Below are 27071 nucleotides of genomic sequence, written 5' to 3' on the forward strand. Positions count from 1 at the left end.
GAATAGCCACCAATATTTTGTGGGAATGAGGGGTATTTATACTGGTGTGAGAATAGAATGCGAAGAGTTAGTTTTTCCAAAAACAGGGCTGGCTGGCGACTTGACCTCGCAACTTGACTGAGTCGCGAGTTCAAGCCGCGAGCTAACTTAATGGCCAGTCTGGATTTTTGTCCTGTAGTGCTCCAGGTGGCATGACTGTTTAGCTTCCTTGCATGCTCTGCGCGTGCGCACCTTTTAGCGGCTTGCAAGCCGCGAGCCACCCGCGAGTCCTAGCCGCAAGTCTCTGCTTCACTGCACTGTCTTGAGCATTTCTTCACACTCTCTCACACACTACCCTTACATGATTCCCACCTAAATACAGGGTTTCTAAGTGCTGTATTATAAGCAAAGTTGTCACAGAATAAAGTCAACACATGGTTGATTAAATTCAGCCTTACAATATATATATATATATACAACTTAACATTGAAAGTCACGTGAGATAGCTTTAATCTCAATCTAGTGCTAGAATGCTCTCTTGATGCCGCTGGACATCTACTGACCTTAACATTATATATATATATATATATATATAAACCTATCTGATCAACATAGGGTGTGTTTGGATTGAACTTATTGTTGTTGAAACTGAAAACTGAAAACTGAAAACACTGTAGCAAAATAATTTTTAAATGTATAAATAGTACCGTGAGACCCATTTTTAATATTTTTTAATGAATAAAGTGGCTGTGGGTCCCATAAACAGTACTGCTACAGTACCGCTACAGCGCCGCTACAGTACAGATACAGTGCTGTTTGTCCCCTGGTTCAGCAAAACGCGTGAAATGTAAAAGAAAAAAAAAGAAAAAGGAGTGAAACGCAACAATGAAAACGCAACAAAAAAAATGCTCTATCCAAACGAGCACATAGTATATAAAGCTATTAATCAAAGGTAGAAGCCATATATTAAAATCATGTCAAATCCATTTCAAAGCCTATGGCGCATATATTAAAGTCATGTCAAATCTATTTCAAAGCCTATAGTCATATATTAAAGTCATGTCAAATCTTATGGAGGACTATACGGCTATATAAATAAAAAGTTCTTATTTTAATATTATATTCATCAACCCAAAGACCCAAATCCTCCTGATGCCATAAAGTAAAGGACACGGCTGGACACTTATTTGGGCAAAGACAATGGCGGTGAAAAGAGTGAGGCTATAAACCATTATATATATAAACCACAAGCAACCCTTTTTCCTTTCATATGGTGACAAAACAATTGATAAAGTCCAAGCCTATTAGACACAATTTCAAAGCTCTGGACATGCAGTCATATATGACCATTCTTATCTAATATAATAACAATATAGGACATCTTTTCCCTTAATGTAGGGATAGGTGGAGATTCATCCTCCATGAGACCAACGTCTCTTTGTTCCTTTCCATGACACAAGCCTATATGTACATGCCTAGTTTAAGTATGATAACAACCATAGGACACAAGCCTATATGTACTTGCCTAGTCTAAGTATGATAGCAATCATAGGATTTCTATTTTCATTAATATAGTTATAGAAACCATTCTCACAGCCACAATGACATAAGGCAAAGTTTAGTAGTAGGATGAAGCAAAAAGGATGCCTCCATCAGTAAAATGCACATGTGACTAAAGAGAAAAAAAGATAGGGTTTTTAAGTTCCATATATTTACTTATATCACCTCACTTGGGTTTTATATCCCATAGTATTTATATTATTTTTAATATCTTAAACCCAAATCAATTTGATCCATTTAATTATAGGTCTCCTCTATAATTTATGTATAATAATTTAATTGATATCAAAATTATGGGATGTTACATCATATAAAGCTAATATTAATGTATACTAGTTCATATATTAAGGTATAACTGAGTTGGAATATTAATTCATATATTAATGTATATTTTGTTTATCAATTTAGGTGACAGGTGTGATATATTTTTTTCTATTTAATTTAATAATAATAGTAATAAAAAAAATTGTCCAACTCATGAGTTCAACTCAACCCATGTGAATTAAGTTAGGTTGAACTTATATGATGAGTTAGATTGGGTTAAATTTTTTTAACACACTATGATAAGTTGGGTCAAAAAATTCCACTTAAGCCGACTCAACCCATCCCATGCACACCCCTAATTGCACGGACGGATATATACCATATATGGCCCTGGAAATACCATAAAGTTCAGGGCTCTCTACTTCTCTGTTTTTTCCTTGGACCTCTCATATTCCACGTTTGAGCTACAGAGGCGGCTAAGAGACAGAGAGAAAGACATGGAAGAGAGTTTATTAGCAAAAGGGATCAAAGAAGAGAAAAGAAAACCAGAAACTCCGTCTCTAACATGGGTTACTTTCACTGGGGAGCTCAAGAGGTTGGGATTCTTGGCTGGTCCTATGGTGGTCGTGACTCTATCACAGTACATGTTGCAGGTCATTTCATTAATGATGGTGGGTCATTTGGGTGAACTTGCTCTCTCTAGCACTGCTATAGCCATCTCTCTTTCTGGAGTCACTGGCTTCAGTCTTCTTGTAAGTCTTTGTTTTTATCTACTTAGCTTTTATATACATGTTTTTCTATCCTTATATACAGTTTTAAAGTCTCACTTTTTAACCAACTTTTAGTAAATAAACAATAACCAAAAAAAAATCCAAATGCAACATTTAGTTTGTTTTCTTTCATGCATACTTTGGAATAATTCTTGTTCAACCTCTGTTTTTTGTTCTATAATATAAGTACAAAATATTTTTAAGCTCACCTTGGAAAACATGAAACTTGTTTCTTTCTAAGTTTTTGTGATTACCCTTCGAGACAAGATTCTTGATTCATTTTTATGTGATTTGAAATTTTGAACTTACTGCAATTTGAGTTTTTGTGATTACCTCTTCGGGGCAAGGCAGGTCATGCCAGTTAGAAAATTGATTACTTTTCAACTTAACCGGGACTAGGGGTAGTTGGAGATGTCAGATGAGGGAATGGTGACTTGGGTAGCCTTATAATGTTTTATCCTTGGGTACCAGATCCATAACAGTTTAGTAAACTAAACCACTTCCATGTTTTGTTAATGAATCACTAAACATGTCTATAAGTTTCATTTGTTCTTTCACTGTTTGTGTGATTTATGTAATGATCAGCTTGCTGTCATAATGGATTGGACTAACATTGCTCTACTTGTGATTTGGATAACATTTATGAATACTAGTGCAGAAAAGCATTTGTCATGATTTGGATGAAATTTAATAATTAGTCTCACTGAATGGCAGTGACACACTGAAAACAAAAAAAGAAAAAAAAAATCAAATGGCAGTCACATCTATGAGTTTCAATAAGTCAGAGCTACTAGAAGATATGGGTGAAGTCATGCACTTACAAAAATATATATTGGATGATTTAAATGTTCTAAAGGCCAAAAAACATTAAATTTGTGGACCTAGTTACTGAGATGAAAGACTTTGAACATATCTATTTCAAATAACTAACTGGATTTTCTATTTTGTATGTGGTAAACAGTTAGGAATGGCCAGTGCGCTAGAAACTCTATGTGGGCAAGCTTATGGTGCTCAGCAATATCAAAAAATTGGAATTCAAACTTACACCGCTATATTTTCCCTAAACCTTGTCTGTCTTCCTCTGTGTTTGCTATGGATGAACATGGGAAAGTTACTAAGTTTGATAGGCCAAGACCCTCTAATTTCACATGAAGCTGGGAAATTCACAATGTGGCTTGTTCCTGCACTCTTTGCTTATGCGACACTTCAACCACTCGTCAGATACCTTCAGACACAAAGTATAGTCAAGCCAATGCTTATAAGCTCTTTTGTAATTCTATGTTTTCACATACCACTATGTTGGGTTTTAGTATTCAAGTCTGGACTGGGAAACCTTGGAGCAGCTTTAGCTATGGGAATTTCAGATTGGTTAAATGTGATTTTGCTTGGATTATATGTGAAGTACTCTTCTGCCTGCAAAAAAACCCTTGTTCCAATTTCTAAGGAGATGTTCCAAGGAAGTGGGGAGTTTTTCCGCTTTGCTATCCCTTCTGCTATAATGATTTGGTAATTGTTTTCATTTATTCCAGTTGTAAAGAAAAGAGTTTGTATGTTCATCTTTAATATATATATATATATATATATATTTTTGTTGATGATTGCAGCCTCGAGTGGTGGTCTTTTGAGCTTCTTATACTGTTGTCTGGTCTTTTACCTAATCCGCAACTTGAAACTTCAGTTCTTTCTGTGTGGTAAGTTTTCTTGTAGTATTTCATAACAAGAACACTATGGATTTTCTACAAATTAATTAGATTTTCCATTCCTAAAAAAAATCTGATTGGTCTATTTTATTGTCAACCTTTTTTTGCAGTCTCAATACGATTGCAACACTCTATACAATACCGTATGGACTTGGTGCTGCAGCAAGGTTTGATAAATCAAAACTATGTATACATATATTCAAAGACATCTATATATTATGGATATTACTAGTGTTTATAACGGTTGAAATTTCATATCTCTAATAATGTATGCTAATTTCTTTTTGTTTAGTACTAGAATTTCAAATGAATTAGGAGCAGGAAACCCACAAGCTGCTCGTGTGGCTGTCTTTGCTGTATTGTTTCTTGCAATCACAGAGACAAGTATAGTAAGCACAATCCTTCTTGCAAGCCGGAGTGTTTTTGGTTACACTTTTAGCAACGAGAAGGAAGTTGTGGACTATGTGACAACCATGGCTCCCCTGGTTTCTCTGTCAGTTATACTGGACAGTTTACAAGGGGTACTCTCAGGTCAAAATTCTCTCTTTTGCCAATGAGTGTTGTCTGCTAAAAATGTAAGTTTTTGCTGAGTTCTATCTTGTGTTTGTTAACTCAGGTGTTGCTAGAGGATGTGGGTGGCAACATATAGGGGCTTATGTCAACTTGGGGGCATTCTATCTTTGTGGAATTCCAGTTGCTGCGGTTCTGGGTTTCATGACAAATTTAAGAGGAAGGGGCCTATGGATTGGAATACAAACTGGTGCTTTTGTTCAGACAGTTATGCTCTCTATTATAACAAGTTGCATAAATTGGGAAAAACAGGTCTATCCTCTACTCTTATGTCTCGATGCTTTTGATCTTAATCCAGCGTATGTTTCCCATTTGCTCTGCTTGGTTGCCAAGAAATTGGAAGAAGGAAAAGAGAAAAAAAAATTAGATTGTTCAATGAGTTAGAATTTTTAATGCAACTCCACCATGGATTTATTAAAATATTAATCATTGATGATTAAATGAATGGTTAAGATTTTGTTATGTCATTAGGTCATCATCATTTAAATAAAAATAAAGAAGCAAAATCTAAACTGTTTATTAAAGTAAGAATGATTTGAATTTTAATAACCTTAGGAACTCTTGAGGTTTCTAATAACCTTGATGGCCCTAAATGGTTATCAAATTCCCAAAGTCATTCCTTTCTTCCATCTCTTGGTAGGATTGGATTGCCTCTATTTCACAATTAGGCAGAGCACTTCTCCAAATAAATGGGATGAAGGACAATATCACTCTGAACCTCCTAATGATAGTCAATCCCAATTTCAATGTTTTAGAGTGTCGAATTCTTTAAGATTTTTGATCAGTTCTACCCGTAGTGTTCCTTATTAAGGGGTTATTTCTGTTGTGTTTCTTGATATTTCAGGCAAGCAATGCAAGGGAGAGCATATTTGAGGGGAAACTTCCACAAGATAATAATGAGAATGAGCAGAGAATTTTGATGGGCTAAATAATGTTATTATTACTGTTGTAACTTGTAAGGATTGAGGAACATTGATTATATGAATGAGCTTATCAATCTTTTTTTTTTCTTTGTTTTTGTTCTTCTTCCTTTCTTTTTTCCCCCTCTTTTAATGGTGGCAGTGACATCCTTGAATTTGGTTTACATTCTAGAGGAATCTATATGGGATTGGCATAACCATATGGAAAAATGTTTTCCTTGCCAAAACATGTAGGAACTCTGTCTGAGGCTAAATTAATAAACTGTCCCTCATAAAAAGATTAAAATAAAAATTTAGTTCACAAATACTAATCCTTTCTCTATAGATTATATGGATTTCCATTGCAATTAAAGATTACTATTTACAAACCTAGTTGGCACTTCATGGTAGATTAGAGTAACAGTTTTTCTTCAAAACAAGCTAGGTTTTCAAAACCTGCACCTTCTCTTCTTTTTTTTTTTTTTTTGGGTAGTAGCTTAGGCACCAAAACCTGCATCAGGCAAGGTTTTTGTTTCTATGTTTATCTTTTCAATGAGCTCATGAATTAATCTGTTTGTAATTTTCAAATTATGTTCATTGTTGTGTAGGTTGACCAAACCAAAGTAGTCAAGTTTTTTAGCTATGTACCTTAAATGTTCAAAAAAAATTATAAATTTATTATAATGTCTAAGGTGTTCTCTGAAATATAATAAGTTGACAATTTGCTATGGAGATGAGTAATTAAACAGGTAAAAAAATTATTATATATATAAAATATTTTTTTAATAAAAATTCAGGGGGTAAATGAATCCCCTGAAATACACCCAGCGCTGCCCATGACCAAATATAATATAATTAGCTGCACATTGGAAATTTTAGATTTGAAGCCTTGTGTTGTCACTGTTGTGTTTCCAGATTGATATTGCTATAGTTAATAACACAATTCTAGCTGTTTATAAAAAAAATGTATAGTCAAGAAGACCTTTACACTACGAGAAAGTATCTCATGACTGGTTTAATGAGCACTGTTTTCACATTTGATGGAACCATATATTGTGAGAGGGCCCTCCATAAGTCAATATCATAAGATAATTTTTCTTTATAACTTAAGGCATGAAATCAACAGTCAAGGTGTTTAGTATAAAAAACAGTGACACTTACCTGTCTGCCTTAACATGAGCAAATTTTCAAAATTGCCGGCAAACCAGCATTCCAATTACTTCTCTTTGGATATGAGTTATTCATAACCAATCTCTGTCATTGAGCTTCCTACAGACTTCAATTGGCCTCTATTATTTTGAAGGAGTTTTTTCAAATTTATCAATGGTTGTTTAAGAGTCAACCTCTAGCAGAATTATCCGAATAACAGTGAAGCCTTGAGTTTTGACGTGAATAACAACAACGTTCAACTCCCACATTTAAAGCCATCATTTTTTTTCCTTGTTATGTTCTAATCTTTCATCTTTGACCGCATAATTATATTGCTGACATTATATTAGAGTTATTATGAATATGTTATGGCCAAATCAGGCCAAACCTCTTCTCAAAAAAATTATTAAAAAAAAAACCATTATTGGGCCAATGATAATAAAATTGGAACCTGACCGGTTTTTTTTTTTGGAGGAAGGGAACCCGACGGGTTAATCCGTCCAAATCTGCATAAAATAAAAAGAAAGGTGAATTTATTGGACCAACTGTAGAGTGTAGACTATAAAAATTAATTACTAGACTATAAACTTAAGCATTTATGTATTATTTTTATTTATTAAGTGTTTTATTTTTTTTTCTTTTAGTATATACGGATAAAAAAAATGTTAGAAAGTGTGTTAATTTTTATTTATTTTTGTACTTGAAGAAAAATACGGATAACATTAGATTGACCTGTCAAAGCCCGGGTAAAGGTCATAGAAATAATAACCCATTTTGGTTTAATAAGTTTTTGACCTTTACTCAATCAAATTAAACTCAAATTCAAACTCATCGGATCCAACCTATTTTCCAAAGCTACAACAATTAAGCAAGATTAGTTTATCCACTTTGCAGTATGTTTAGCTCATGTTCAATGCACAAGCAAGATTAATTTCCTACCTAAACAAATGTACTCTCAATTCCACTCTGCTGAGCTTGGTATCAAAGTCAAACTCACATTGTACCGCAGCTGTAACCCTTTTGTTTGGTATGAATTTTGGGGGGGGAGGGTGGGGAGTCTTGTAGTAGGATACATGAACGCCTTATTCTGATCCCAATTACAAAAAAATTATTGAGTGTACCAAAAAGAAATGACATTTCCATTGTTGAGGTTTTATAAATACAACAAATAAGTTCGTTTCCCCTCAAATTATTACTTTTCCAACAAGATATTCTATTACATGGGACTTGGGAGTTGGGACTGTCATGCGAAAGGGAATGAACTTATCTATTCCGTTTATGAAATTGGGATTTTCATCTCTTCAAATATGTTTGGCTCGAATGGTACTCAAAACTCATCAGATTCAACCCATTTGCCAAGGCAGCAACAACAAGCAAGATTAGTTTATCCATAATTAAATGCAGTATATTTAGGTCATTGTTCAATGCACAGGCAAGATCAATTTTCAGCCTAAGCAGATGGAGTTATCTATTCGATTTATGAAAATGGGATTGTCATCTCTTCAAATGTTTGGCTCGAGTGGTACCTTTCCTGGTTCGCATTCTTGGAATGCTTGTCCTCCTACTGGCCATATAAAATAAATTGTACACTCTCACTGAAACTAGTCAGACAACTTATAGAAAATCTATAAACTATGGCCCTTCTTCTGCACCATGCAGACAAAATTGTCTGTTTTGTAAATTATTGGGTAGGTCGATGTCCTGTCATAGACACATAAAATATGTAGTACTAGCTAGTAAACTAGTAACATGCTATTGCCTTTAGACTTTTTTTTTGGTTGTTGATAAAAGTGCCTTTAGACTTTAGTGCTATTAACATGCCAATATTATATGATTGCCGACTCTGTGATAATGAGTGCTGTCTTATGTCAATTAAAGTGCTTTCAGTTCAACACAGTGCCAACTGGCAAATTAATATCCCCTCCCAAAAAAAAAAAAAAAAAACCTAACAAATTAATAGTAGGTTCCAATTAACTCGGTTGGTAAAGTTTTTGATTTTTAAAAGGCAAAAACCGATTAGTTTCTTTGTCTGATATGATAATGAAGCACAATTATCCGAAGTAGATATCATCTGTTGAAACTTTATAAATAAAGATAAATAAAAAAAAAAAAAAAATAGCAATGACCTATTGACTATTGTGTAAATTATGAGGGTATATTCCATATTTGAGTGTTAATAGGTGCTTATAAAGAATTTGTTAACAGATTATTTTAAGAAAGTTTTAATACCTCGTTCATAGGAAATATAAAAAGTTTTTTTTTTAAGTAAGCTGTTTCTTTTTTCCTTTTTCATAAAAAGTTTATGAAAATGTAAGGGCGGATTTTGGGGCCCAGGCCCAGTGAGCAGGCGATTCTGACCCAAAAGACCCTCAACAATGAATTTGTAGAGAGTGGGTCGAAGAACTAGGTCGAGACAGAGTGCACGTAATTGTTAGTAAGCCATGCAACCATCTAAACGTGGGAACGTTTTATTCAGCCTCCTGGGATAACAGTTCATGGAACAACAACTTAGGCTTTTCTTACAGAACTTCTCTCTTTTTTCTCTCTCTTTTCCTTACTTTTTGCTCTCCAGCTTCCGATCCCCTGATCATGGGGGTTTTCTTCTCTTATATAGCATCCTTTGCATGATAATGGCCCTACACTTGTTGATCATCTGGGCCTCTACTTGAGTGCCTGTCCCATAGGACACCCTCCCCCTTTTCTGTGAGTTGCACTGGCCAAGATAATACTGTCTTCCTGTCCTCTCCACATTAATGCGGCTGGAAAAGTAGCTCCCTTGCATTTAATGCGGCAGTTGTAGTTGCCCCCCTGAGCGTCCAGCATTTCCCTTCGATTTGGGACGATTTCCCACTAGGTGAAGGGTGTGTGTTGGACTCCCATTTGATGTGTCCGAGGAGACACTCCTCCTCGGACGCCTCCCAAACAGGCCCGGCCCAACAGGGTTGGGCTGGAAGTCCTCTGGCCATGTCCTCACTTCTTGTTATGGCTGGGCCCCGCATGGGTGCCAAGGCCCATTGTTGACTGATGAACTTTATCCCCACAGAAAATATTTAGCATCTCCCTATATGGTCAATCACAACATAAAAGGAATCATTAGCATTTTTTGTTTGTTTCGATATTAGCATTTTCTAAAAAATTCAGAAAATTATCTCTTTACTTCTTTTATTTAGTTTCGCGTGAAATAGAGTTGTATTCCTTATTTAGATATGTGTGGGATAGAGTTGTCTTTCAGAAAATTTTAGCCAAAAACAATATCTCATACCAAGCTAAATAAGATTCTTTTTTTAAAAAAAATAAATAAGGAAGTTAAGAGACAGTTTTTCTTTAATCCATTTTTCTTATACTACCAAAAACAGGAAAATTTGAAAAACTATCTTCACATAAGTTTTCCATTAAAATAAGTAAAAATACTCTTATCATCTTTTTATTTTTGGTAGAAACTTATCATCTATAATTTTTCATGTGTGTAGACAAAATAATAGGGTCATATATATGCTAATGATCATTATAAATCCTGTTATAACTATCATAGTAAAATTTCAGCAATCTCGTGAATGTTGTGTTTGTGTGCGCCTTGCACAAGCAAATTTTTCTTCTTTTCACCTTTTCTTACTTAGATTAGTAGGTGAAGAACATAATTTACTCAAGTTCGGTGCGCATGGAACAACATCCAACCAATCTTAAAAAAAAACAAAAAACATAAGAGCGTGTCATGTGCAAACTCTTTTGTTTTCTTTGTTTATTAGCTTGCAATTTGGATCCTATGAAAACACAAAGAATATTAATGATGTGAATGAAGACAAATCTATTTGAACTCGCTAAGGCCTTTTCAAACTTATCTGGTAAGATTTGACAAAATAAGAGGGTGTTTGGTTTAGCCAAAACTCTAACTCAAAACTCAATTTTCATTACCCCATTCTCAAAATTGGTGAGCCCCACCTCGAGAAACTTTGTTTGGTTCAGTTTTTGTTTTCAATTTCCATAACCCAAAACTCATTAAATTGAGTCAGAGTTACTAAAATTGAGAACAAATTTTAGGAGTTTTCAAATTATGGAAACTGAGATATTGTGGCATTCTTGTAAATTTTAGCAATTGTGTGGGACCTGTAATCATAACTTGTCTCAATCGAGTTAGATCACAACAAACTCTCCCAACGACTCTCACATCCTTTTTTTCATTTTCATTACTATAGTCTTTACTCCACATACCCAAACCACACCCACCAAATTTACATTTCATTTCTTTTCCACCTTCCTCCTCTCAGTCCTTTGAACATTTCTTCTTTTGCATTTGATGAGTGATGAGAATTGAGTTTAGAGGTTTGAGTAATGAGAATTGAGTTTTGAGTTATCTTTAAACCAAACACAGCCTAAAATTTCAAGTGGAAAGGTCCAAAACATACATTGAGTTTAGTGTGTGTATATATACATGTATAAAATATTGAAAAACAAAAGGGCCAACTCAGAATAAAACACATGTACATACAAGCACAATCAAAAAGAGAGAAAGTTTGTGGACATAATTTTTGTGCCACAACTCTTGTTATAACTCAAGTCTGGTTGACTTTGTGGTGTTGGAAAAATATAAGACTAATTAACAAAACCAATAGATTAAGTTTGAGAGATGAGAGGAAATTTATTGATGATTGATAGAGCTGAAATGTGGAACTCAATCCACTATCCTAAGAAGTGATTTCGCCCCACTAGATACAATTTATCCTTGGTGCAAAACTGGGCTCCAACAAATCACCTCCCAAGATTCAATCGGTTGCATGTACTCACAAACCCAAGCTTTGAACTCGTATTGATGCCCAAAATAAGTTGAGAAAACAGATAGAGAGAGAATCATAGAAGTATAATCCTTTGTAAATTTTTGGCTACCTCAAGTGAACCATTGCTTTGGTATATATAGGATCACATATGAGAAAATTAAGGAAAGACATTGCACAGGTTTGCACATCCCCAAGAATCAAGGTTATCGATTCTGTACCGTACCGGCCAGTACGGCCGGAATATACCATACCGGCCAGCAATTCGGTACGCTCGGCCCCCTTGTTTCGTACCGGAAAAAATACCGGCCTCGTACCGGCCAATTTCGGGCAATACTGGCCGGTATCAGGCGTACCAGCCAGTACAGAATTTTTTTTTTTTTTTTTTTTTTAAGTTTTGTAATTTTTGAATTTTTGTTAGGACAAAATGGTAACTTATTTGCATTAACTTATTAGTATTATTTGTTTTCTTAGTATGCAACGGTAACTTTTAAGCTTTCTATTTTATTTTTTTATTTTTTTTCCCTTTTAATTGATACTAGAGTCTAAAATCATGAATAATTAGTTCTGAATTGAGGAAATGTTTTATGGTAAACTTTTATATTTATTATAATATATATATACACAGACACATACATACATATATATATATATATATATATTTATAAATATAAAAAATAGTGGAAAACCCGAAACGGTACACTGGTATTGACCAATATCCGAAATATATCGTACCGGTGGCCAAACCGGTACGGCCTCTGGTACGGTATTGACATCCTTGCCAAGAATATGTCATGATAGGAATCAAAACACTTTTCCTTATATTTTTTGATAAAAGAAAAATGGGTAGAGGGGAGCGACCTGAGTTGGCGTCTTTCACTTGGGCGTGACCATAATGACACTTTTCCTTATATTTGTCCTCAATAGTTATTAAGATTAAATGATATTAATCTGTGATTGCGGAAGTCTTGATACAGAGATGGAAAGGACATATTTTTAGCAAAGTAAATAGATAAGAGAAGGCTGGGTAATTATTGAATACCCACTAATTTGGTCAATAGATGTTCCATGCAATAAATTTGAAACATTTCCAATATTTGTGAGTTGTGAAAAACAATAATAAGTCCACCTAAAAGTGATCGAACACTTCAAAATTGTGACATAAAATTTGAATAATAAAAAAACAATTAAGACCATATAAAGTGATTGTTTACTTTTTATAGTCCAACACTTCAAAGTTGGTACATAAAATTTGTGGTAATAGAAGATCTATTACAACCAAAAAAAATAGGGCGCCATTTTTCTTGGAGAGTTTGATTCGTTCTTCAACTTTACCCCCAATCACATCAACAACAAAAAATAAATAACCTTAACCCCCAAGAAAGAGTCATAGCTGAATAAGATGTATGGATTTATTTATTTATCTATGAGAAGAGGATGTATGGATTTAGAAAAAATAAAAACAAACATGCATGATTGTAAGTTGTAACACGTATATAAAGACCAAAAGGCCCAAAACCTGCCCAAAACCTGTTATCAAGTAGAATAGTCTCTTCCCCCTCGCCGTATGTTTCCAAACTATAAGGTGTGTCAAAGTGTGGAGAAATTATAAGGTCCTCATGATGGACAAGTCATGTGGTCCACCATTCCAGTAAAAGACTCCCACTTGTTTAAAATTGTAGAGTTTTAAATAAAAACTGAATACTAACTCAGCAATTTTAAATAGATGGGAGTCTTTTACTAGAATGGTGAACAAATGACATGGTCCACCATGAATACTGTATAATTTCTCCAAAGTGTGAGTGTGAGGGAAACTAATCCATGAGTGAGACACAGATCACAAAAGAGAGATGGAGAAGAGCTTGTTAACAAAAGAGAGAGAAGAGAAAAGAGAGGGTTGTTGTTTAAGCATAACAACATGGGGATGGGGTCATGGTGAGTTTGTTCAAGAGGCCAAAAGAATAGGGTACTTAGCAGGACCTATGGTGGCTGTGAATTTGTCACAGTATTTTCTGCAAATTATATCAATTATGATGGTTGGTCACCTTAGTCAGCTCTCTCTCTCTAGCACTGCCATTGCTATCTCTCTCGCTGCTGTCTCCGGCTTCAGTCCTCTTGTAAGTCCATTCATATATTTATATATAGTTTTACTTTTTATCTCAATCTATGATTTTTTTTTTTTAAAAAATTTACTTTCAGGGAATTTTTTTTTTGGTTATAAGTTTTGGCCTAAGAAGTTGGACAAGAGATATTCAAACCAATAGAGATACAATAAGATTTGAAACTCATTGTTTTTTACCGATCAAGTTAAAATACTAATTAGTTTTGAGGTAATATTGATTTAAATCAAGATCTTTTATAGATAAAGTTTGGCTACAACTTCACTCAATATCTTTTTTATTGGATGTGAAATTTGATAATTTATATCATTGGATTACACTTTCTTCTTTGTATTTCACATACTTACAAAATTTTCAAAAGATCAAATATCAATAGCTATGTTATCAATTAAATGTTTAAATTTTAAGTTTTTGTAATTTAAAATTATGCATAAAAACCAAGTTTATGGAATGAATAATAAATAATACCTGATTGGCATGAAATTTGACATGCCTATTGAAAATATAAAGAAAATGCAATCTAACTATTAGATTTTCAAAATATATAGTCATGTTGATTTTTTTTATTGGGAGTTATAGCCAAACTTTATCCGTATTTTATTCAATGATAAGAGAGATTTTACTACCTTAGTTAATAAGATTAATCCTAGTGTACGAAGGTGGGTCTGAACTTAAAAATTAGGAGGAAGTGTAAGTGTCAAGTTTTGAAATTGTAAAATACTAATGATTAATGAAGCTATTAGGCAATTTTGTCTTGTAACTGATTTTTATTTTTTTGAAGGTTTTTGATAAGAAATGAACTATTGTAACCACTCACTGCTGTCTCGTGATTTACTTATTGTATTAGTCTAGAATATGAAGATAGTGAAATGACAATTACCATTATGAAATACAGATATACTATTTTGTCCTATCATCATCAAAATCTGTTGAGAACAATCTGATTAAATTTTGGTCCCCTGAAACGTTCTCAGCCCTCTTTTTTAGCTTGTCCATGATTTTAGTCAGTCTCTTTGCATTTTATTCTACTTTGTTTGATCGTTGCGTACAAAGGAATCTATTGGCCTCACGTATAAAATTTAAGATTTCAAGGAATTTTTAGGCTGAGATTGTTACAGCAATGAAAAACAACAAAACAAAACTTGTATTATTACAATATGAACCTATTAAGAAGAGGCATATTCCATATCAGAGCAGGTGCCAGATGGTCATGAGTTTTATCCAAGGAAAGAGACCACATCTGCACTATACTCTGTTAGGTTCTAAGAAATTAGGAACTAATGTATTAGAACTTCAATTTGTATTATGTTGGCAAACCATGATCAAAACATAGAGTTTAGGTTTAGGCTTGCTCAAAGTATGTTTATTTGTGAAATTGGAATCAAGTGATTGTAGAATTTATTGGACTAAATCTGCAAGGCTCGATCGATCGAAAATTAGACTCAATCGATCGAACCACGTGCAGATTTATTTTTCTGCAGAGTTCCAGTTCAGCCCAAACTCTACTTAAACGTATTAGGGTTCAAGTAAAACACTCCTATATATAAGGGAAACCCTAAAAATTTTTTTAGTGCCGTTTAGAGAGATTAGAGTGCCTCTTGTGCCTCTATTGGTTTTTAGGGTTTTGTACCCAAAGGCTCTCTAAAGGTTGCTCATATTGCGATTTGTGTAAATCTCTTGTGAGATCTAGAGGAGCTTTCCTTTACACAAACTTAGGGTTTTCAAGGAGGAGATATTTTCTACACCTTGATGATCAATTTAGTTGCTGCCATTAAAGTTTAAAGACTACACAAGCAGGTGTGCTTGTAGCTGGTGCAAAGGCCAAAGAAAGAAGGAGTCCGTGGATTCGGAGCTTACACATGGTCGTGTCAGTAAGTTCTACTGGTTGGTAGCAATAAGAAGTTGAGCGTGGGGGCTTGTAAGTCTTATTGTATGAACTTCGATTCTTTCTAGTGGATTTGCTTTTTACCTTGAGGATAGCTAGGTTAAATCCTCCCCAGGCTTTTTACCTGTTTGGTTTTCCTGGGTGATCATATCATTGTCTTATTTATTTTTCGCTGCTATGCATGATATGATTGTTTGATTGTGATAACCTAGACTTGTTTAATTGGACTAAGTAACAACTTGGCTAATTACCTAGGTTTAATCAATTGTTCAAGGGTCTAAAAACTGTCATACTCAAAAGGATTAGGCTAGTACTCTAATCACACTGTCACACTTAGTAGTTGTTTATAAAGTTCAGATTGGACTTGGAATACACTTACAGTCTTACACACGTCACACTTAATCAATATGCAATCAATACGGGGCATCACAATAGGAGATGCTGCTATACCAAGAGGCCATTGGCATTAGAGATGGATGGTTGTACACATGCACTAAAAGAACTATCAGAATACATTATTATGAGCTGAACCATGGGCCAATCTTCAGAAGATATAATAGTCACGTGCATGAGAGCATTCACACCCAGAATCACAACAATAACAGAACATTGGGTTATTAAGCTGCATTGAATTTGAAGTTAGCTGTCTATTCTAATAACTAACAGAATTCTTGTAATTTTCATATGCTAAACAGTATGGATTGTCTACTGCACTGGAAACTCTATGTGGACAAGCATATGGAGCTCAGCAATATCAAAAACTAGCAAATCAAACGTATACAGCTATTTTCTCTATAATTTTGGTTTGTCTCCCTCTATCTCTTGTTTGGATCTACATGGGAAAGTTTCTGGTTTTAATGGGTCAAGACCCTACAATTTCACATGAAGCTGGTAAATTCATAATATGGCTCATTCCTGCACTCTTTGCTTATGGAACTCTTCAAGCCCTTGTTCGATATTTTCAGACACAAAGTTTAATCATTCCCTTGCTAGTAAGCTCTTGTGTTACTCTTTGTTTCCATATACCTCTGTGTTGGGTTTTAGTATACAAGTCTAGACTAGGACATCTTGGAGCAGCATTAGCCATTGGTATGTCATATTGGTTGAATGTGATTTTACTTGGACTGTACATGAAGTACACTAATGCCAGTTCAAAAACCAGGGTCCCAATTTCTATGGAGATGTTCCAAGGAATTGGAGAATTCTTCCGTTTTGCAATTCCTTCTGCTGTAATGATTTGGTAAATTTTCTCCTCCCCTTTTTTACAGATGTAGTAGAGCACTTATGTGTTTTTTACTAATGTTCTCTCGTGTGATCTTTCATAGCCTTGAATGGTGGTCATTTGAGCTGCTTATCCTGTTGTCAGGGCTTCTACCAAATCCAACTGAAACTTCAGTCTTGTCTGTGTGGTATGTTTCTATTAGTCTTTCAAAAGTAGAACAACTTAATTCTCATCATTAACTGTAAATTACTGATGCAAAGAATATTACAAATTTTACTACATAAATATTACAAACTGATATGTCTATTTTTAAACACCAAAAAAAAAAAAAATATATATATATATATATATTGATTATGTTGTTGACATGGCACCAGTCACTCATTAACATGTTAGTTTGTAAGTTTTTTTATGATAAAATTAATAGTAGCTTTAGCAATTTACATTGCAAGTTGTTGGAAATTTAATTGTCTCTATTTACACCCAAAAAAATCCATACAATAACTATTTTTCAACTTTTCTAAACAGTTTGTCAACCATCTCAACACCCTACATGATACCGGATGGAATTGCTGCTGCAGCAAGGTTTGAATTGATGCACATTCTTTTATATAACTAGTTAACTACAGATATGACAATAGATATAGATATATGTACACATGTATAAATCATTGCTAACTCTTTACATGTATATTTTTTCCTTTTTCTGTTTTTAAGAATATAGCACTAGAGTTTCAAATGAATTAGGAGCTGGGAATCCACAAGGAGCACGTTCAGCTGTCGCTGTAGTGATGTCTATTACGGTTGCACAGGCACTCATATTAAGCTTAGCCCTCTTTGCCAGCCGCGGTGTTTTTGGTTATGTTTTCAGCAATGACATAGAAGTAGTAGACTATGTCACAACCATGGCTCCTTTAGTATGTCTATCAGTTATACTGGACAACTTACATGGTGTTCTTTCAAGTTAATTGCTTTATACACCTCTCTTGGTAACATGTAATTACATTTCAGTGTATGCATTTATGGGCAGCTGAGCTCAATCTAGTGTTTCTTCATATTTCAGGTATTGCTAGGGGATGTGGGTGGCAGGACTTAGGTGCTTATGTCAACCTCGGCGCGTACTATCTATGTGGACTTCCAGTTGCTGCCATATTGGGTTTTTGGCTACAGATGAGTGGACAGGGCCTTTGGATTGGTATACTGGTTGGTGCTTCAGTGCAGGCATTACTGCTCTCTATCATAACAAGTTGTACAAACTGGGAAAAACAGGTCTACCCTCCACTTATTATTCCTTCTAGCCTTCAATTTTAGTGTAGTCTATATTCTAATTTGTCCTCTTTCCTTGCATTTGACAATTTTGACATCTTAAAATATCAAGGTCTTTTAGATTTTGCAAAAAAACTATTGGCCTTTAACAAGTTATATTGATGTTGCAGGCAAGGCAAGGCAGAGAATGTTGGAGGGAAGATCTTCAGTGGAAAATAGATTAACATGACTGACTCTTGATCAACTATATTATCTTATTTCAAAGTTGTAAGAGAAATATAGTGCTTAAACTAATAAGATTGGTAGATTTTTTGCCGGCTACACTTAGTGTGAGTTTGGATTGTGTTCCAAACTCATCACATCTAGTGTTTGCGTTTAGCAGCTGGGTCCTATGCACTGTTCATAGGACCCAGCTATACGGAAAAACACAAATTATTCATTATTTAAAAACTGTTCATGGGACCACAGACACTATTCATCATTTAAAATTCATTTTGCTACAGTGTTTTCAGCAATAAGTTTTCAATTTTCAGCAATAAGCGGTATCCAAACAGACCTTTAATAATATGTATTGAGCGTTTCTACAAATAGAAGCAAAGAGAGCATGCCAACATTATTGTTTTTCCCTACGCAATGTGATAGCAAAAGAAGAGTTGGTGCTCAACTAGACCCCAGAACACCTTAATTCGTTAGAGAAATGCTATGTTCACAACATTTTCACCGGAATATAGAATGAAATTTTTTTTTAAAGAAAACTAAAGATAGAAATATTGATAGTGAACTTCTTATTTTGTATTACAACTTTGAGTTTTTTTTTTTTTTTTTTTTTTTTTTTTTTTGCAAGTGCTTTGTGGAGCAGTTTAAAGGCAAAAAAATTCTTATTTCCAAACAAGAATATTTCTAAATAGATCCTAATTAATAGCCTTCCATATAAGAAATCTAATTTGACTAAAAAAAACTATTAAAAACTTAAAACAAGAGTACAAAAAACTATTAAGAACTCAAAACAACGGTATAAAATCTATTCTAGAAAATTCTAAAAATGACAACAATAACAAAAACAATTTCCATAACTTTCTAAGCTTAAGGAAGCTTAAGGTAAGATAGAGTTGTTTTTCATAAAATTTTAGTGGAAAACAACTTTATCTCATGTCAAACTATACAAAGGAAGTTGAGAGATATTTTTCCTTTAAATCATTTTTTTTTTTTTTCCTGATATTACCAAACATAAGAAACCTATCTTCACGTAAGGTTTTCTATCGAAACAAAGCCAAGTGTAACTTCATTTCCAATCAAGAATATTTTATGTTTAATAGATCCTAATAGTAGCTGTAGGGACACGTTTTACAGCCAAAGCCTAAGGTGTATGGGATCTTGGACCAATGAGCCCAGTACAATAAATTTGTAGAGAGTGAGACAAAGAGCTAGGCTTTAGTGCATGGATAACAATTAATATGGTGTTCATGACAATCAAACAGAGATGAATTGAGTCTATCTAAGAAAGTTTGTTCTCGGCACAATCCGAGGAGCTTTGTTCTTGTAAATATTAAATGAGAATGGTTACAGGAGTTCTTGAGATTGCTACAGTGCTTTCTCTGTTAACCCCTCAGATCCCTTCTCCATGGTGGGTTTCTCCTATTATATAGTTCTATTTGAACGATCTTGGCCTTCCACTTGTTGATCATCCAAGCCTATACTTGAGTGTTTGTCCCATCAGACACCCTCTTTAGCATTCTGTGAGTTGTGGTAATCGAGGTAGTACTGTTCAAGGGTCTTGTCCACATAAATGCGGTGTTAGCAGCTTTCCCTTAGATATTCCTGAGTTCCTATCCTTTAGAACTTCCTGGAAGGTCACTCTGACTATTTAGGACTTATATCTGACTGTGCTTTAGCTGGTCCGAGGAAATATTCCTCCTTGGACTCGGACTACCACGCTCTCGACCAAAGCTCCACGCCCCATTGTATGATTTTGGGCCTATGACCTCACAATAGCCCCTCAAAACTCCGGTTTTTTCCTCTCATCCAAGGAGAAAAGTGGGGTTTTGAATTCTTTAAGAGTTAATTCTACTTGATCCTTTGATTTACACCCGTGGGAGTGCCATTTCACGCACCCTATATTTGTACTGTAAATTTCTCCTTTCAGAGCTACCAATCTGAGGAGTCGGTTATAATCTTAGGCCTGTCTTGACACTTAGTGAGAAACAAATAGATATTATAGAACGTTACTTTCCCCAAAGTATGTGGTCCAAGGAGTCAGGCATGATTAAGGTTCTGTTTAAACACTTGAAAAGTTGTCATGGAGTGTTAACAAAGCAGGAGGTCCAAGGACTCGGCATAGCTAAGATTCTGTTTAATCGCTTCAAAAGATTCTAGTGCGTGTTAATTTCCCCAAAGCAGGAGGTCTGAGGACCCGGCATAGCTAAGGTTCTGTTTAACCGTTTCAAAAGATTCCAATGCATGTTAATTTCCCCAAAGCAAGAGGTCCAAGGACCCGGCATAGCTAAGGTTCTGTTTAACCGCTTCAAAAGATGCTAGTGCGTGTTAATTTCCCCAAAGCAGGATGTCCGAGGACCCGGCATAGCTAAGGTTCTGTTTAATCCCTTCAAAAGATGCCAATGCGTGTTAATTTCCCCAAAGCAGGAGGTTTGAGGACCTGGCATAGCTAAGGTATTGTTTAACCACTTCAAAAGATTCCAGTGCGTGTTAATTTCCCTAAAGCAAGAGGTCTGAGGACCTAGCATAGTTAAGGTTTTGTTTAATCGCTTCAAAAGATTAGAAGATATCAATATATTCCTTCTAGAATAAAAGTTTTTGCAGGGAGATTGTGCCAACCGATTTTCCATCCATGCCTTGATTCTCGACTTCTTTTCCAATGGGGATTCAGCGAACCGAGCTACTAGACCTATGAGAACTAGCCCCTTGACAGAGGTACGAGGCATATACTTGATGTCAGAAACCCCTAGAACTGTGCCCCATTCAGCAATCCTTCCCGCGTAATCAGTACTTCGAAGTGTAGACCCGAGCGGAAGCTGAGTTATGACAACAACTGTGTCTATTCTTGGAAATAATGGGGAAGCTTTCGTGTAGCATGCACCACCGTCAAAATGGCCTTCTCCAGGGACTCTTGCTGATGGGAGCTTGATCCTATCATGATTAACCGTTGCACTCACTGACACACAAGCTCTCCCCACAGACGGCGCCAATTGTAGGGACAAGTTTTGCAGCCCAAGCCCAAGGTGTATGGGATCTTGGCCCAATGAGCCCAATACAATAAATTTGTAGAGAGTGAGTCAAAGAACTAGGTTTTAGTGCATGGATAACAGTTAATATGGTGTTCATGACAATCAAACAAAGATGAACTGAGTTTATCTAAGAAAGTTTGTTCTCGGCACAATTCGAGGAGTTTTGTTCTCGTAAATATTAAATGAGAATGGTTACAGGAGTTCTTGAGATTGCTACAGTGCTTTCTCTGTTAACCCCCCGGATCCCTTCTCCATGGTGGGTTTCTCCTATTATATAGTCCTATTTGAATGATCTTGGCCTTCCACTTGTTGATCATCCAAGCCTATACTTGAGTGATTGTCCCATCAAACACCCTCTCTGGCGTTCTGTGAGTTGTGGTAACCGAGGTAGCACTGTTCAGGAGTCTTGTCCACATAAATGTGGTGTTAGCAGCTTTCCCTTAGATATTCCTGAGTTCCTATCCTTTAGAACTTCCTGGAAAGTCACTCTGACTATTTAGGACTTATATCTAGCCGTGCTTTAGCTGGTTCGAGGATATTCCTCCTCGGACTCAGACTACCACGCTCTCGGCAAAAGCCCCATGCCCCAGTGTATGATTTTGGGCCCATGACCCCACAGTAGCCTTCCATATAAGAATTCTAATTTGAAAATTACTATATATTCCTCCAATGACCTTGGACGACATTTTACATCATACTCCTTCATTTGTAAAGAAATCATACTCGAGTTGACATTTCTAGAATTGAAATCTTCTATACTAAGAGAACAAATATCTTTATACTCCAATCCATTTTGTCTTCTTTTTCATACTTGCAATCCATTAAGTGAACTAACAAAGCCATTTTATGTTCTTTTTCAATAGTTTCGAGGCAATTGAAAAAATCAATGTATTGCATAACTTTTTTTTTTTTAGAATACTATTTTGTATAACTTAAATGTATTGTATTGTTTACCAAAAAAATAAATAAATAAAATAAAAGTATTATATTACTCTGTTGTTCACAACAATTTGATTATCGGCTTATTGGTCATGGTTGTACTATTTGATTTGATTTCAAATTGATCTTCCTCAATTGTCTCCACATTCTTGAGCCAGGATCTTTTCTATGAATCTATAATAGGATTTTTATTAATTTTCTTTAGAACCTTCATCTTTTCTTCTCTGACTTTTGTATAATCTTTAAGCAAGATATTCTCTTTATCACATAATTATTCAACTTGTGCCTCTTGTTCTTATTCTTCAAAATCACCTTTTTCCCATCCTCTTGTTTTGAAGCTTCTTTAATTTCAAAATTTGGCTTCACACACTCAACCTCCAAAATTGTATCTTCCTTTGATATGTGAAAGATATAACTCAAACTATTAATCCCCACATATGAATTTAGATGCTTAAACTCGTAACTTATATAATGCAAAATCTCATAATAATCACAATAGACAAAGAAATCTTTTTCTTTTTCTTTTTTTTTCTTTTTTTCCTTTTTCATTATTTGTCAAGAACAAATTTCACACTTATCTCAACACACTATCATCTTGAATGCAATCCCACCATTTGGCCATATCACTCTCTAACTTATATGAAACAAATTTTACTTTTTCTTCTTCAAATACCTCTGCTCAATAATCAAAATAATCTTCCAAATCAAGAATTCAGTCAACAAATAACATTTATGCATTATTTTATTTTAAAAAATTGTTGTATCTAAGAACGCATCCACAAATAGCCGCCTCAAGGTAGATCTCCAGTACAATTTTTCTTATTACTTCCACAATTCTTATTGGTGTAAATCCTTTTACCAACAAAAATAAATAAATAAATACCATTTTAACTTTAATCATAGGAAGAGAATGGTTAGTGCACGACTAGATCATGAAACAATTTGAATACTCAAGGTAGAGCTTTGGATCTATCACCAAAAAAGAAAAAAAAAAAAAAAAAAGAAGAAGAAGAAAGACAGAGACCAGGACTCTCTCCTTCTCTGTTTTTTCCTTAGACCTCTCATATTCCACGTTTGAGCTACAGAGGCGGCTAAGAGACAGAGAGAAAGACATGGAAGAGAGTTTATTAGCAAAAGGGATCAAAGAAGAGAAAAGAAAACCAGAAACTCCATCTCTAACATGGGTTACTTTCACTGGGGAGCTCAAGAGGTTGGGATTCTTGGCTGGTCCTATGGTGGTCGTGACTCTATCACAGTACATGTTGCAGTTCATTTCATTAATGATGGTGGGTCATCTGGGTGAACTTGCTCTCTCTAGCACTGCTATAGCCATCTCTCTTTCTGCAGTCACTGGCTTCAGTCTTCTTGTAAGTCTTTGTTGTTATCTACTTAGCTTTTATTTGCTTATATACATGTTTTTCTTTCCTTATATACATTTTTAAGGTCTCACTTTTTAACCAACTTTTAGTAAATAAATAATAACCAAAAAAAAATCCAATGCAACATTTAGTTTGTTTTCTTTCATGCATACTTTGGATTAATTCTTGTTCAAAATTTTTTTTTTCTCTAATATTAGTACAAGATATTTTTAAGCTCACCTTGGAAAAACATGAAACTTGTTTCTTTGAGTTTTTGTGATTACCCTTGTGACAAGATTCTTGGTTCATTTTATGTGATTTGAACTCACTGCAATTTGAGTTTTTGTGATTACCTCTTCAGGGCAAGGCAGGTCATGCTGGGTGGGAAATTAATTACTTTTCAACTTAACCGGGACTAGGGGTAATTGTAGATGTCAGATGAGGGAATGGTGACTTGGGTAGCCTTATAATGTTTTATCTTTGGGTACCAGATTCATAACAGTTTAGTAAACTAAACCACTTCCATGTTTTGTTAATGAATCACTAAACATGTCTATAAGTTTCATTTTTTTCTTTCAATATTTGTGTGATTTATGCAATGATCAGCTTCTCGTCATAATGGATTGGACTAACATTGCTCAACTTGTGATTTGGATAACATTTATGAATACTAGTGCAGAAAAGCATTTGTCATGATTTGGATGAAATTTAATAATTAGTCTCACTGAATGGCAGTGACACACTGTCAAAAGAAAAAAAGAAAAAAAATCAAATGGCAGTCACATGTATGAGTTTCAATAAGCCAGAGCTACTAGAAGATATGGGTGAAGTCATGCACTTAACAAAAATATATATTGAATGATTTAAATGTTCTAAAGGCCAAAAACATTAAATTTGTGGACCTAGTTACTGAGATGAAAGACTTTGAACATATCTATTTCAAATAACTAACTGGATTTTCTATTTTGTATGTGGTAAACAGTTAGGAATGGCCAGTGCGCTAGAAACTCTATGTGGGCAAGCTTATGGTGCTCAGCAATATCAAAAAATTGGAATTCAAACTTACACTGCTATATTTTCTCTAAACCTTGTCTGTCTTCCTCTGTCTTTGCTATGGATGAACATGGGAAAGTTACTAAGTTTGATAGGCCAAGACCCTCTAATTTCACATGAAGCTGGGAAATTTACAATGTGGCTTGTTCCTGCACTCTTTGCTTATGCGACACTTCAACCGCTCATTAGATACCTTCAGACACAAAGTCTAGTCAAGCCAATGCTTATAAGCTCTTTTGTAATTCTATGTTTTCACATACCACTATGTTGGGTTTTAGTATTCAAGTCTGGACTGGGAAACCTTGGAGCAGCTTTAGCTATGGGAATTTCAGATTGGTTAAATGTGATTTTGCTTGGATTATATGTGAAGTACTCTTCTGCCTGCAAAAAAACCCTTGTTCCAATTTCTAAGGAGCTGTTCCAAGGAATTGGGGAGTTTTTCCGCTTTGCTATCCCTTCTGCTATAATGGTTTGGTAATTATTTTCATTTACTCCAGTTGTAAAGAAAAGAGTTTGTATGTTCATCTTTAATTTATTTATTTTTTTGTTGATGATTGCAGCCTCCAGTGGTGGTCTTTTGAGCTTCTTATACTGTTGTCTGGTCTTTTACCTAATCCGCAACTTGAAACTTCAGTTCTTTCTGTGTGGTAAGTTTTCTTGTAGAATTTCATAACAAGAACACTATGGATCTTCTACAAATTAATGAGATTTTCCATTCCTAAAAAAAATCTGATTGTTCTATTTTGTTGTCAACTTTTTTTGCAGTCTCAATACGATTGGAACACTCTATTCAATACCGTATGGACTTAGTGCTGCAGCAAGGTTTGATAAATCAAAACTATGTATGCATATATTCAAAGACACCTATATATTATGAATATTACTAGTGTTTATAACGGTTGAAATTGCATATCTCTAATAATGTATGCTAATTTCTTTTTGTTTAGTACTAGAATTTCAAATGAATTAGGAGCAGGAAACCCACAAGCTGCTCGTGTGGCTGTCTTTGCTGTATTGTTTCTTGCAATCACAGAGACCAGTATAATAAGCACAATCCTTCTTGCAAGCCGGAGTGTTTTTGGTTACACTTTTACCAACGAGAAGGAAGTTGTGGACTATGTGACAACCATGGCTCCCCTGGTTTCTCTGTCAATTATACTGGACAGCTTACAAGGGGTACTCTCAGGTCAAAATTTTCTCTCTTTTGCCAATGAGTGTTGTCTGCTAAAAATGTAAGTTTTTGCTGAGTTCTATCTGGTGTTTGTTAACTCAGGTGTTGCTAGAGGATGTGGGTGGCAACATATAGGAGCTTATGTCAACTTGGGGGCGTTCTATCTTTGTGGGATTCCAGTTGCTGCGGTTCTGGGTTTCATGACAAATTTAAGAGGAAGGGGCCTATGGATTGGAATACAAACTGGTGCTTTTGTTCAGACAGTTATGCTCTCAATGATAACAAGTTGCATAAATTGGGAAAAACAGGTCTATCCTCTACTCTTATGTCTTGATTCTTTTGATCTTAGCCTAGCGTATGTTTCCCATTTGCTCTGCTTTGTTGCCAAGAAATTGGAAGAAGGAAAAGAGAAAAAAAAATTTAGATTGTTCAATGAGTTAGAATTTTTAATGCAACTCCACCATGGATTTATTAAAATATTAATCATTCATGATTAAATGAATAGTTATGATTTTGTTATGTCATTAGGTCATCATCATTTAAATAAAAATAATGAAGCAAAATCTAAACTATTTATCAAAGAAAGAATGATTTGAATTTTAAGAACTCTATAGTGGAGTTACCTTAGGAATTCTTGAGGTTTCTAATAACCTTGATGGCCCTAAATGGTTATCAAATTCCCAAAGTCATCCCTTTTCTTCCATCTCTTGGTAGGATTGGATATGCCTCTATTTCGCAATTAGGCAGAGCACTTCTCCAAATAAATGGGATGAAGGACAATATCACTCTGAACCTCATAATGATAGTCAATCACAATTACAATGTTTTAGAGTGTCAAATTCTTTAAGATTTTTGATCAGTTCTACCCGTAGTGTTCCTTATTAAGGGGTTATTTCTGTTGTGTTTCTTGATATTTCAGGCAAGCAATGCAAGGGAGAGGATATTTGAGGGGAAACTTCCACAAGATAATAATGAGAATGAGCAGAGAATTTTGGTGAGCTAAATAATGTTATTATTACTGTTGTAACTTGTAAGGAATAAGGAGGAACATTGATTATATGAGCTAGTCGCTAACCCGTACGATGCACGGAAAAACTATTGATTATGAAAAAAAATCCAATAATGAATGAAGAATTTAAGCTATTACACTATGAA

The 27071-nt window shown here is 34.8% G+C and overlaps 3 protein-coding genes across 5 annotated transcripts; all 3 read left to right on the plus strand.

Annotated features, from left to right (window-relative positions):
- The first annotated feature begins 2209 nt into the window (after positions 1-2209).
- Positions 2210-27071, plus strand: LOC115974585 (protein DETOXIFICATION 12-like). 3 transcript variants are annotated; one of them, XM_031095018.1, is made up of 7 exons: positions 2210-2555; positions 3535-4079; positions 4178-4264; positions 4384-4440; positions 4566-4804; positions 4890-5095; positions 26836-27071. In XM_031095018.1, exons 1-7 carry the CDS (start codon positions 2301-2303, stop codon positions 26917-26919), a joined length of 1473 nt encoding a protein of 490 aa, XP_030950878.1. In that variant the 5' UTR covers positions 2210-2300; the 3' UTR covers positions 26920-27071. The 3 variants fall into 3 exon arrangements, with proteins under 3 accessions (XP_030950878.1, XP_030950870.1, XP_030950861.1); XM_031095010.1 differs by lacking the exon at positions 26836-27071 and adding an exon at positions 5688-6068; XM_031095001.1 differs by lacking the exons at positions 2210-2555; positions 3535-4079; positions 4178-4264; ... (1 more) ...; positions 4566-4804; positions 4890-5095 and adding exons at positions 23330-23701; positions 24675-25219; positions 25306-25392; ... (1 more) ...; positions 25693-25931; positions 26019-26224.
- On the plus strand, positions 13462-17938 carry LOC115974615 (protein DETOXIFICATION 14-like). The gene is made up of 5 exons (XM_031095041.1): positions 13462-13777; positions 16361-16905; positions 16991-17074; positions 17416-17472; positions 17612-17938. Exons 1-5 carry the CDS (start codon positions 13511-13513, stop codon positions 17853-17855), a joined length of 1197 nt encoding a protein of 398 aa, XP_030950901.1. The 5' UTR covers positions 13462-13510; the 3' UTR covers positions 17856-17938.
- Positions 17831-18466, plus strand: LOC115974633 (protein DETOXIFICATION 10-like). Its single transcript, XM_031095072.1, has 2 exons — positions 17831-18156; positions 18324-18466. The coding sequence occupies exons 1-2, from the start codon at positions 17902-17904 to the stop codon at positions 18375-18377; spliced, it is 309 nt and encodes a 102-aa protein (XP_030950932.1). The 5' UTR covers positions 17831-17901; the 3' UTR covers positions 18378-18466.

The sequence above is a fragment of the Quercus lobata genome, chromosome 1 (assembly GCF_001633185.2).
Source record: "Quercus lobata isolate SW786 chromosome 1, ValleyOak3.0 Primary Assembly, whole genome shotgun sequence".
Lineage (NCBI taxonomy): Eukaryota > Viridiplantae > Streptophyta > Magnoliopsida > Fagales > Fagaceae > Quercus > Quercus lobata.